Here is a 13,215-nt window from a genome sequence, read left to right as displayed (position 1 = left end):
GTCTTTTGAGCCTAATTTCTTGTGGCTCTAATTTTTTTTTTTAAAAAAAAAAAAAACTTTGGATCCCAAGGATCATGCAAAGTTTGACCGATAGAATCATAGAAATGATAAAATCATATTATCAATATTAATATATATCGTCACCAAAAAGTCTTCAATAAAGTCAAGATTTGCACTAAAAAACTTAACTTAAGCTAATAAAAAAAAATAATAATAATAATAATAATAATAATAAAAGAAATTAAAAAAAGAGGTAATTTTACTGAAGACCCTAAATTTTCACCTGATTTGATAAACCCTCCCCCCTCTAAACTTCAAAATCTCTCAATTTAGTCTCCTGAATTTTCAATTGCAATCAATTTGGACCCCTCTGTTAGATTTTAAATGTTAAATGACGTTTATACCCCTGACTTTTTTATAAAATTTCAACTTTATCCTTAATTCCATAACCTTTTTTTTATTAAAAAAAAAACGAAAATCAAAAATATTTTGGTATTTCTAACGGCTAAATTTGACCGAGGGGTTCAAATTGAGAGCAATTGAAAGTTCAAGGGACTAAATTGAGAGATTTTGAAATTTCGGGGGTTTGTCAAATCGAGTGAAAGTTCAGGGTCTTCAATGAAATTATCCAAAAAAGAAAAAGAAAAAGAGTAATGCTACTTATTGCATTTTGATCATTCATTTCACTGGCAAGATGTGACAATGTCCATTGGCTCTTAAATTAGCATTTGTTAAAAATAATAATCATAAATTAATATTACCACATCAGTCCAATAAGATATGAGGAAAGATTATGAGTGTAATATGTAGCATTATTCAAAGAAATTTAATAATTTAATTAATATTGTAACCGTAACCAACAAAGAAGGTAATATATAGACTTTAGAAACGGGATTAGATGATTATAAATTGTGTGGTATAAACTAATAATAGAAAAGATAAGATTATGAGCAACAAGACTCATGTGAGTGCATCAAATCAGGTTGCTCCAATGTCAAATTACACGTTTATCGCCACTAATATGGCATAGAAGAAACAAAATCAATTACTCACCTACTCTATATAGCAGGAATCAAACTCTCTTTCCTATTTTCACTTTCTCCTATTCTAGATTGGAAATTCCAAATTAACTCTTTTTTTTAAAAAAAAAAAAAAAAAAAAAAATTTGGGAATTTCCTTCCTAAGAAAATTGAAGGCAACTTCTCAATATAAACAATTTTAGGGTTCTGAAATGACAAGAGAAACTTCCCATTTTCTTCATAAAAAGTAAACATCTTTTTTTAAAAAAAAAAAATCTGGGAAATTCCTTCCTAAAAAAATTGAAGGCAACTTCTCACTAGAAACAATTCTAGGGCTCTAAAATGACAAGAGAAACTTCCCATTTCCTTCATAAAAAGTAACCATATGTGTTTTCTTTTGTTACCATACAACATATCTGCATGGTTATTTTGGAAATCCTTATTGTTAAGAATATTATAACTTTTAGTACAAATTCTTTATAAACTGATGTGTTTTATCAGTTTGATTAGCTAGTGATTAACTTGTCTACCATATACTCTTAATTATTTCACAAATTATGGTCTGACATATCAATTTGTAAGTAAATTATAGTAAAAACTGTAGTACACCACGCCACGTAATTTTTTATGCAATAAATAGATTTCCTTGTCACATTGGGAGCCCATCTTACACCAAAAAAAAAATAGAAGTCACAAAAAGGAAGCAGACAACGAATTTGTGATATCAGAATTCTGCATGCATGATATCATTCAAGATCTCTACAAAGTTGTTGGATATTTGTTGTTTTCAGTGATAAATTATCTTCTTAATTAATTTTAGTTTGTACCTCTCATGGTTGGATTTAGACAAGGTGAGCCACATTTGTTGGGAGGTGGGATATATTGTAGGGTAGACAAGTTGATCGACCTACTACTTGTGGGACACTGCTAGTTTTTGTTTCCTCACTTCATTTTCAACTAAAATCAACACCACCTTCCTGGTAAGGGTTTGAATATAAAATTTTTAAGATAATACAAGTCAATAATAATTATACTATTCATCTCTCCCATAATGTATATCTATATATGACAATGACTTCTCTATAGTAGATAGATTGATCCTCTATAATCCGAGATTTTTGTTTTTATTTGTCTTTTTTTTTTTTTCTTTTTGGCTACTCGGGCAGGAAATTCCTCTCATAACTCATTTCTGTCTATCAAATGTCATAATAAAGACAACGCCGCATTAAAGACATGTTTGGGTGTGCATTTGAGAGGCTTAAAAATACGTTTAGTACTCAAAAAGTTCGTTTAAAGAAAAAAGTACCCGTTTGATAAAAAAAAAAAAAAAAAAATTTGAAAGCGCTTTTAAATGTTCAAAAAGCTAAAAAATGACCGAAATACACTTTTGGCAAAAGCTAAAAAATAAAACTTTTTTCCAAAAAAAAGTTTTTTTTTTTTTTACTTAAAAGCTCTACTTTTCAAACACAATCTCAAACATGCTATAACTTGGTAGATGAAAATGACAGGGGATATTGGCTATTTAGGCTGAAAATGGCTGGATATATATGTGTAGTCGTTATGATAATTACCTTCTTTTATTTCTTTTCTTTCGTCTTAGGGTTGGGCTTTGGACAAAGTGAGCCACATATGTTGGGAGGTGGGCTGATTTGTATAGGGTAGGCAAGTGGGATTTCAACTATATACCAAAGTTTTGATTTTGATTTCTAATTGTGGGACACCGTTTTTTTTTTTTTTTTTTTTCCTTCAAAATTTGTACTTCATTTGAGTTAATAGTGTGGTTTTGTATTTTAGGGTTACATCCATATATAGTTTTTTGGATTTACTATTACAAAGCGGAATTGACTCATAGAATATTTATTATGTGGTAGTTTTGTAGTAAAATTAATTGCCGGGCTCAATACTCGGTACATGAACCTCTTCATTTCAACTGAAATGGAAAAGACTTATTCTACTGTTAAGATTTCGTGTTGTTGCATTTACTTAAATCTATAGAATCTAATTTTGACCATAAAATTAATCATCCCAATTTCGTTCATGACGTAAATAATAAATTTCATATTTGAGTATTATATAGGGCTATTATTAATTGGGCGATAAACTTTATCAGTTTATCAAATCTCCCAGACAAGAAAAAGGAGAGAAAAAAATTAAATCTTTATTGACACTCAAAACTGATAATCAATGGTGCTGGAAGTTGGAACCCTTGATGTTTTGGTATGAAACATCTTTATCAATTATCCATCGCATCTGTTCCACGTCGTACACAGGTGCCATTTCGTACGTTGTTTTCAGCTCGAATACAGAGAAAAAGATACATTAATCTTCCCAATATTTTCTACTCATAGGTAGACATGAATCCTTGATTTCGGTATGAATTTAGGTCTGGAATTTCGAGCTATGTCTCCGAGCTTCAGCAACTTGACTTTGAATCACAAACAATTCAAATATATTAATAGCATGAGGAGGAGCATCCAAATTCAAGGTACCCAATTTCAACAAACTTCTTCCAAATTACAGGCAAATTGTGCCTATCAAAGCCTGCTACAATAGATATAAGTGAATATAAAATAAAGATAATGTTTTCTTTGAATTGGGTTTGGGGAAAGAGGTATGATAAATGCACAATTTTGGCCTAATTTTTCTCTTATTTTTTATTTTTTTAAACTAAATAAAAAATAAAAAAATTTCTGAAGTAATAACATCCCATGTGGTCCTTTTTTTTTAATTTTTTTGCATAAAAATCGTAATATTATTATTTTTTTTTTTTTAAAAAAAAGGCCATTATTATGAAGACAAAGACCATTTTTTTTTAATATATATATATATATATATATATATATACCAAATAAAAAAAGGATCACATATGATGTTATTGGTTAAGAATTTATTTTTATTTTTATTTTTTTTAATGAACACATAAAGAAAAAGTTGTGTCTTTATTATTTCACTTTAATTTAGTTTATTATATTGACATATGAACTTAAAACAAGTGTATAATGTCCCAATTCATTAGGGTTGGGCTCATTAACTAAATGCCTCATATGCTCGAGGGAATTACATATATGGAAGTTCAAGGCGATACAGTGTGTTTTTTATATATAATTTTAATAGGATTAAAATATTATCTGATTTTTGTATGTATTTTTAAAAATACATGTAAAAATCATGTGTTAAAAGTATATATTAATTTAATAAATTGAATCAAATAAAATAAAATAATAATAATAATAATAATAATAATACACTCCAATGGTTTCTTTTAAAATAGTAGGTGGCAGCGGGGCCAGTATGGACCCAGTTTCAGAATGATAAGAAAGAAAGAGCGGCCTTGTGCTGAGTTAAGTCAAGAAATTGAATTGATGTCTTTTTGTTCTTTCAATTTTTGGGTTTTGATCTTTTGTTTGCCCTAAAAAAGCTGGTCATAAGGGCCATGTCAGACGAATCACCACTGTTGAAAGGTCAATGAGAAAATGTCATGGACGGCCAGAGGCTGAATTTGGCTGTCGGTTCTTTCACTCATTTGGTGGGGATGATCAGCACGTGATAGTTACCCCACCCTACTTGTAAAGCCTGTTTTGTGGGGGAATGGCCAGGCGTAGCCTGACCAACCCATAAGTCTTCTCTTGAGTTTGACGGATGAGGCCCATATTTATTGGGTAAAAAGAAAAAGAAAAGTAGCCCGAAATTCAGGCGACCCAAAAGGGTCAAACAAGAATAAGCCCACGGGACCCATTAATATGTGACATATGTCAGTGCATGTCATCTCTAACAATGGTGAAAAACAGTACTTGTATTTACGGATTTACCCTTCTCGATTTCATCAATTTGGCTGGTCCAATTACCTTCAAGTTTCGGGATATAAATTTTCGTCAATCTTGCTACTGAAATTGCTTATGAACAAGATAGTAAATGTGAGAATTCCCTTGAAAGGGGTTTGGTCCGTTTGGAGGACTATGCAGTATGAAGTGTGGTTATTCGTGCCAAACAAGGATTAGGAACTCTTGTACAAGCAAACTGGTTTTCTGGATTTGCTTTTTCCTAGTTTGGTAGTTAGCTTTCAGAACTTGGCCTCTCTTCTTCGTGGTATTAAAATGTATAATTACAGGGCTGAATTAAGTCCACTAATCTATTAGGTTATGACGTGGCAAGATTTTTTTACAAATGGAGACGATCCGGATTAAAAGTTTGAGTCGGTGTATATAATGATCCTGTGCAATGAAGTTGCACAAATCCCATAGCCCATAGGTATCCGTGCCAGGTAAAACCCAAGCAAGATGGGGACCCGGGTGCCCTCTCATGTGAGGTTTCCATTGCAATCATTGCACCCGATCCCCATCCATGTATCAAATTCTGGAGTCCGTTCTTTATTTGACCAAAAAAAGAATAAAACAATAGCATCTATAAACTATAAAGAAGAAGAAAAAAACTGCCACATAAAATATATTCAAATATTCTGTAACAGTTGAGAAAGTGTCACGGTTCAATTAACCAAATTACAGAAGGAAATTAGAATAGAAGAAAAACAAATTCACATATATGGATATCATGTACAGCCATTAGTTACAAAAATTACCTGATGTTTGGAAAGCATCCTCTCAGAAAGAGCTCCACAAAACCTCTCAGAATCTGGATTCTAATAACGTGTAGCTGATAGAGCTCTCCGCCTTGGGTGCTTCTAAATATTATTATTACTTAATGGCCACTTCAACAACCACCATTATTCTGCCTGCGAGCTGCAAGCCTATTGACTGTTCTTTGCTTTCGAGGAAAAGAATCTGGTAAATCCTCTTGATTGTTTCTCAGGTGTTGGGGCAGAAGAAGATGACGAGGAGGTTGACCTGGTAGACCTGTGCTTTGGATGCTTTGAGCTCGATGGTGACCTCTGGGGATAGTTTGCTTCGGTATCAGACGGGCTGCACGGGGAACTATGCAAGTCCATGAGAGACTCAGCACCGAGTTTTTGCACATTGGCTGAAGCGGCTGTGTCCATTTCAGCTTGATCAAAGTCTTGAAAGTTCATGCCACTGGTAGTCGGTTCGTTTTCGGTGAGACCTTCTTCCCTTTGACTCCTCTCGCTGAAAGGTGATCCCATGAACTCTGTTTGAGGACGCAAAGATTTCAACTGCTTGCCAAGAAGGAAAATGGTTTCTTGACACTCTGCTAGCTTCTCTGCTGCAGCTGTTAACTCCGTCTCCTGAGATGAAATAAACAGTTAGAAGTTTAGAATGATCAGCCATATCAGCAAACTAGGACAAAAGGCAAGCATTGAACAAGCAACATAGGAACTAAAGCCCCAAATATGAAATAACACATGGGTCCCTTTCAATAACTCTGTTAGCAACAAAAGCAGAACTAAAAAATTATTATATGCAACTGCATTTATACAAACATAATAATTTGGGGGCTAGAATTATTTCGTGCTGATAAATCTTGGCCTCACCTGTTTGGTCTTGAGATCATCAGCTGCTGCAGCACAGACAGAGCAGGCCTCATTCCTAAAAGTAATACGTATGCAAGGGTTAGAAATAAATTCAATCTGGATCAAGCACCGAGAGACATCACTATCTATTCAAAACAAAACAGAATTGTTAAGTTGTGAGTTAAGACTTCAATGCAAATTTGAAGGCCTAAATCTGTAACTTAATTATTCAATTGGGACTAGGTAGCAAAAAGAAAAAAAACAAAAAAAAGGAATGCTGGCCGAATTATGGCCTTCAAAGATGCAACCAAGAATTGCCATGAAGGCCTTTGAACCCTCTTATCTGGATCTTAGATGAGCACGGTCTATAAATTTTGACAAGACTGGTGGCTGATGTCAATCAATTACAAGAAAACTTTAGATGCTAACCTTTGCAATTGCTCTTGAAGTTCCTCGCATCTGGCCAGAGCATGTTGATGACTCTTCTTTTCTTCTTGAAGTGCATTTTCCAAAGTTTCTGTTTTAACTTGCAAAAGGTTCAGCTCAGTTTCTAACTCTGCTGCACGTGCTTCAAGCGATCTGTATGACTCTGCCATACATTTCAGCTGTGTCTCAGACAAGCTGTTTGACTTCTGAGCAGATGCTAATTGCGATTTAAGTTCTGCTAGAAGCCTCTCAGTTTCCTGCAACTGTGACTTCGTCATCTCAAGGTTTTCGGTACATCTCGCTAGATCCACAGCCATGTTATCTTTCTCTGATTTCAATTCTTCGAACTCCTCCAATGAGAACTTGCATGATGCAGAATTAGATTCATAGCCTGAGACTAAATTTCCATCATCAGGAACCTCCAGGTCAGAAGTAGGATTGGAAATGCGGGCACAACCACTATGATATCTTTCTCCTGATGAATCCTTTTGAACTACTTTATTCTCAGGTAAAGCAACCTTGTCTATGCAATCGGGACTACTAATTTCTGCATCAGCATCCTTATAGCCCAGGACGTTGAATCTGAGTTCACTGGCTTTAGCTAAAACATGAGAAAGGTCAAGAACAAAATCAACCAAACTAGTATTGCTGTACATAACTCTATTGAACGTGACAGAGAACTCCTCAATTTTTTGACTCAATCCACTGCCATCAGGTGATGTGTCATGGACTCCCATTGCTTCTTTGCCCAAAAACAAAACGAAGTAATGAATCTGTGAAATGGCAGTTGCTAAATTTTGGCTTATGATATTCACAGTCTCTGTAGCTGGCTGGGATGAAGAAATTTCCTTTTCTGCAGTTAGCTCTTCTGGATCACCCTTCCCGTCAGATATGGCATCAGAACACTGTACTTCCTCGGTAGCATAAGTTACAGAGTGCTGACGAAGAGCATCATGTGCATCCAGCAGAACATGCTTAATATCCTCCAAAATTTTCCCCATATCAGCATCCCTGGGCATAGACTCAAATACCAAAGAAATTTTTGATCGGAGCTTCACCAGTGGAAGCTGCTCTGCATCTGAGCCTTGATACTGTTCTGACAATTCGATGCTAGAAGGTACCTGATTTTCCAATGGAATCAAATCACGGAGCTGATCAGACTGAAGATCGTTCTCGGTAGTGACTTCTCCTGATGCATCAGGTATCTTATTATTTGAAGAATCCAAAATGGAGATGGCTCCATTTGAACCATTTGGTAGACAAGCTAACTTCTCCATCTCTAGAAAGTCATCCATAAGCTCCAACTGGTTTGCATTTTCAACCTTGTTTGATTTCTCATTGTTCTTCTCTTTCTTGAATTGGGAGAGCTCAGAAATCAATGCTGTAGTAGACCAAGACTCAGCGCAACTCCTCTCATCATCATTTCCATCTTCTGACATGGAGGTCAGGCTCGGAGGATTGCTTGAAGAACCTTCAGCAGTGATATGAATGATAGATTTTGGGGAACTTTTCTGTTGATTGCTGCCATAAAGTTGTGCTTCTAAACTTTGGAGCTTGCTACCAGTCTTAGCACACAAACTCCTTGAAGCCTGCAATTCAGTGTTGCGCTTTGCCAACGCTTCTTTGAGCATCTTTGTTTCTTCTTCCATTGCCAATAAACGTTCGGTGAGAAATTCATTCTCTTTATGGAACTTATGTGCATTATCAAGGGAAAACTCAGTTACTGGAGAAACGTGTGGACTAGAAGGCTTAACAGGAGATCTCCTGAGTCGAGTATCCCCATAATCTCGGCCTAAATTCTCGACCTCTAGCTTCATTTGGGCAAGTGCAGCAGGACCAGGCAACTTCTTCCGCACAAGACCACGTAACCTTTGGCACTCTGCTTCTAGCTTAGCTATTTTTTTAACACCCTCTATATGCTGCTTGTTTGCTACTTCGGCAGTCCTCATACTCATGTTCTTTTCTTCATTACGAATTTCCAGCTCTTTGGCAACAATGTGCAGTTCATATTTAAGAGAATTTATTTCCTTTTGACATGATTCAACATCGCTCTTCAACAGCTCAATTTCAGCTTCAGCTTGTGACTTTTCCTCATTTATCTTGATTAGTATGTTTGAACGTTCCTGTAAAGATCTTGAAAGAGCAGCATTTTCGGCAGCAGACCTGAGGAGTTCTTGCTCAAAGTTACCTATCTTCGCTTCAAATTCATGCTTAATTTTGTCCCATTGCTTGGTTCTGGTAATAACAACTTCTTGCAATTTCTGCTCATGTTCTTCCTTCAGATTTCGTATCTGCCGCATGCACTCTTTAAGAGCACCATCTAGATGCGATGCACGATCTTCAGCAGTGAGTTTTGCAAGTGTGACAGTTTCTAGATGATTTTTCAATGCCAGAGCTTCAGCTTCAGCTTTTTCCCAACCTGAAGAAAAATTAGTCTCAATTCAAAATCTAGGCCAAGAAAAATTGAAGAACCATCAATATTAAACCAGCATTTATTCATCTACAAAGCAAGATTAGATCAGCATCATACCTGAGACAGCTTCTTCAGCAACTTTAGTGTGCTGCTTTACCAGGTTGTCTTTAGTAGTCATCTCTGAATGGGCTGCTGACAGCTTTTCATCCAATTCCTTAATCTGATCCTCCTGCGTCTGGACTTGTTCCTCATATGTCTTTACTTGATCCTCCAAACTGCTCAGATGCGTATATGACTCCACAGAAATTTGAACATAGGTCGGTTTTTTGTAGTTATCCTGTTTCATAAAAGAACAAAATCCACAAAGAGTAACTATGATATTATTCAATTAAAATGATATAGAAACTAAGAAGCGATGATGATGATGATGATGAAGAAGGGATGGGGTAAAAAGACAAAGACCTTGGTGGCAACATACAATTTCTAAGCTTCACCCTAATCAAGAACTATGCTTCTGCTATAGATTGATATGATCAGACAACATACAATATGAACAAGCATAGAGGAAAATTAAGGCAGAACTTAGCAAAGAAGATCAAAGCTAGCATCTACAGAGTGCTCAACTTGCAGAAGGAAAATTAGGAGAATGTCCAACATTTTTTTTTTTTTTTTTTTTTGATAAGGAGAATGTCCAACATATTGAAGACTAGGATAGAAACAATAACAAGTAAGAATATAGGCAAATTCAGGAATGAGAAAGTCTAAACAGTAAACATCCTTCTTTTGTCCTTCTCCCACACAACTTTTTTTAAAAACCAGCCATTGGATCTGTAGGACCCCGACCCACATGGATGAAGGTGGGGGTCTTACAGATCTAATGGCTTATTTTTAAAAAAGTTGTATGGGAGATGGACAGGAGAAGGACAAATAGTAGTTCTCATTCAGGAATAGTTGTCAAACCAAAGAAAACTGTATACCACCAGTCACGTATAGATAACTGGCAGGCAAAAAACATGGAAAAAGAATAGAAACCTCTTCAAGATGAAAGAATATTCAGAACAAAACTGTTTCCATTAGTAACAACACAGGTCAATGAATTCACCTGATCAGCCTGATTAGTAGCACCAGCAGCGTTAGATGCAGCAGCTGCTTTTTCTGCAGCAGCCGCTTTTTCTGCAGCAGCCTTGTCAGATGATTTTTTCTTCCATGGCCATCCCCGCCGGTCCATCTCAGACTATAAAATTTGCAGAAGTATGAGTTCCAATGACAAAAGAGCGGCTCAAAAAAATTTACAGTTTCAATCATGGGAAAAACAATTAGAAATGTATCAATGTGATTAACATTATTGAATAAGTGTTTCTCATGAATATGGAAAATTTATCAGAGTGAAGAAATAAAATGCTACAAGGACACGATGCATAAATAAAGTATCTCATAGTTTGAAAAAAAAAAAATGAATGACAATATGTGTTTGATTGGTACAATGCCATAAACACTCGACCATAATCAGAAAATGCAATGAGCCAGTATATTCTTCAAGCCTCAAGATAATGCTTAAAAAACATACACTTAATGGTTCAACGAGCAACAAAAAAACTGACAAGATTCAAGCTAATATGTTAACAAGGGCAACAGGTGGCATTCAAAACTTTTCGGACTGACATTGCCAGAGCATTCCGGACAAGGCCATTAAGCAAACTATGGACTCTGTTTTCCCAAGCAGACACCACCAAATTTCTTGGGTGCTATTTACTAACCCAAGCACCATCATATTAGTAGGTATGATGGACCAAAGTAAACTCACCCAGTGACTATAGAATACAGACATTTCAATCTCTCAGATAATAGATCATATTGGCACTAGTTTTATTGGGGAGAGAGAGAGAGAGAGATGTGAATGATCTTTGAATAAACGAGTGTTCTATTGCTATATTATGTTCCATGCCATGGAGAAACCCAAAAGGATGCAGAAAACATTGGAACAACATTGATCCTTTGTTATACACAAGAAATCAGGGATCGATTGCAATGAATTAGACAACTGATAAGTAATCAAACCATGATGAGCAGAAAGCTGAGGTACATGAGAACAGTGGCATTTTGTAATTTATCGTCACAGGCCAGCAAAAAAATAAAATAACTCGATGCATGTACATCAAACATATAATTCCGTTTCTTGTTGCAGGAAAAACTTCGAAGAAAAAAGCACTTATTTATTTCAGATTTATTTTTTTATATCTCTTTGGTTTCTCAAAAATTAAAATCTCACACCGACAAAGTCAAGTAGTAGGCTAAGTCTCAGTCAAGTGGAGGTGCTGAGGAGAGGATTTTCTCACGTCTCAAGCAATGAAAACCCATATTCAGAACTAGAATTTGTTTTCTTTTTTCGTACATTTTTTACAACCAAACAGAGCATAACAGAAAACAGAGCTCTAGTATTGTAACATGCAGTGCAGATATTTTTCTTGAGGATTAACAACTTTTAACACAAATTCGCCACTGGAAAACCAAAAGACTACTGACCAAAGCACGAGCAATGATATAGCGGCACAGGTTCACAAATACTCACTCAGAAAACCTGTTTGTATGTGAATGTGTATACATTTTAAAGAAATTGTTTACATAACCACACACATCATTGTATGCTTGACATAAATCTGAAGCTATTGAACATCAAAAAACACTATGAGGGTTCAAATAGGAGCACATTGTATCAAATTGGTGTGCATGCCAATGCAATGAGGTTAATCACCAAGATCTAATCACAGAGCAAGCTATTGCCGACGATCCCACAGAAGAAGATTTCATATCAATTACCGAAGACACAGAATTAAAACAACATCAAAAACTTTGAAAACCACAAATTAAAAAAAAAAAAAAAAAATAGTATTAGTTTACTTATCAAAATCTTGGAAGAATTAATATCCTGCCAAGCTAATTTAGATCCAAATGGATCCGAGAAACTATGAAAAACTTTGAGATGAGTAACACTTACACCAACAAGACACTGAAGCACAAATAAATAATTATCAAAACCTAAATTTCAAAAGAAAATAAAGTTACTATAAAATTTATTCGCCATTAAAAAAAAATATCTCCATTTAACAAATCAAGGATAAGGAAAGAGGGAGAGAAAATCGAAAATTTGACGAAGTAAGAACTCGAATTGACAGCTTTTTAGTTCACAAAAACAGAAAGGTCAGAAAACACACACACACACAGAGTCGCTTCTAGTCCGACTTCTGAAACAGTAGCTCCATAGACTCCGCCGCTTCACACACACTCACACGCAATGCGTGAGAAACAAGCTTACCAAAACAAATGCAGCTCAAAGAAATGCTCTCGGACAATACGGAAGCAGTGAAGACGGTGCTTTCCGAGATTCAGCAATGGAGATCCGAAATTAGTGCTTCTTCCTCTGTGGCTTCAGTTTCAGATAGATAAATAAATAAAGAGAGATGGACGGAGGAGATGGATGGAAGTGGTGGAAGTGGTGGTGGTGGAGGAGGTGGTGGTAATGGTGGGTGAAATATTCGGACTTAGGTGTCACTTAAAAGCCAAGACGTTGGAAAAAGCTCCAAAACCATCACCTTTTTAAAATTATTTCTCTTTTTTTTTTTTAATTTTGCGAATTATGACAAAAAAAATAAATGGATGGGTGGGTTGACGGATATGCCCCTATAGAGTTAGGGAATGGCGAGAGGGTCCCCCACGCTTGTGGCAGAAGCAACAGATGAGCTGTATCGCGGTAATTGGAAAGTTCTGTTTGTTTTGATGATGATTATTATATTATTATATGTTTTTTCCGCCTTTGGACCACCGTCACTCCCTAGTCGGTCTAAGTCACTACAGCTCATATACGTTCGGTATTTTGCTGTGTTTGTGCTGCATGACAGTGTCATGGACCGCGCTACACCAGCGCCATTTCTTCTTCT

General features: G+C 35.7%; 1 protein-coding gene across 1 annotated transcript; it reads right to left on the bottom strand.

The window, feature by feature from the left end:
- Positions 1–5,447: 5,447 nt before the first annotated feature.
- On the bottom strand, positions 5,448–12,830 carry LOC132189299 (filament-like plant protein 4). The gene is made up of 6 exons (XM_059603969.1): positions 12,594–12,830; positions 10,383–10,514; positions 9,398–9,617; positions 6,871–9,286; positions 6,463–6,517; positions 5,448–6,216 (listed from the first exon to the last, which is right to left on the bottom strand). Exons 2-6 carry the CDS (start codon positions 10,506–10,508, stop codon positions 5,764–5,766), a joined length of 3,270 nt encoding a protein of 1,089 aa, XP_059459952.1. The 5' UTR covers positions 10,509–10,514; positions 12,594–12,830; the 3' UTR covers positions 5,448–5,763.
- Positions 12,831–13,215: the final 385 nt, after the last annotated feature.

The sequence above is a fragment of the Corylus avellana genome, chromosome ca8 (assembly GCF_901000735.1).
Source record: "Corylus avellana chromosome ca8, CavTom2PMs-1.0".
NCBI classification, from domain to species: Eukaryota; Viridiplantae; Streptophyta; class Magnoliopsida; order Fagales; family Betulaceae; genus Corylus; species Corylus avellana.
This window is presented reverse-complemented; position numbering and strand designations above follow the sequence as displayed.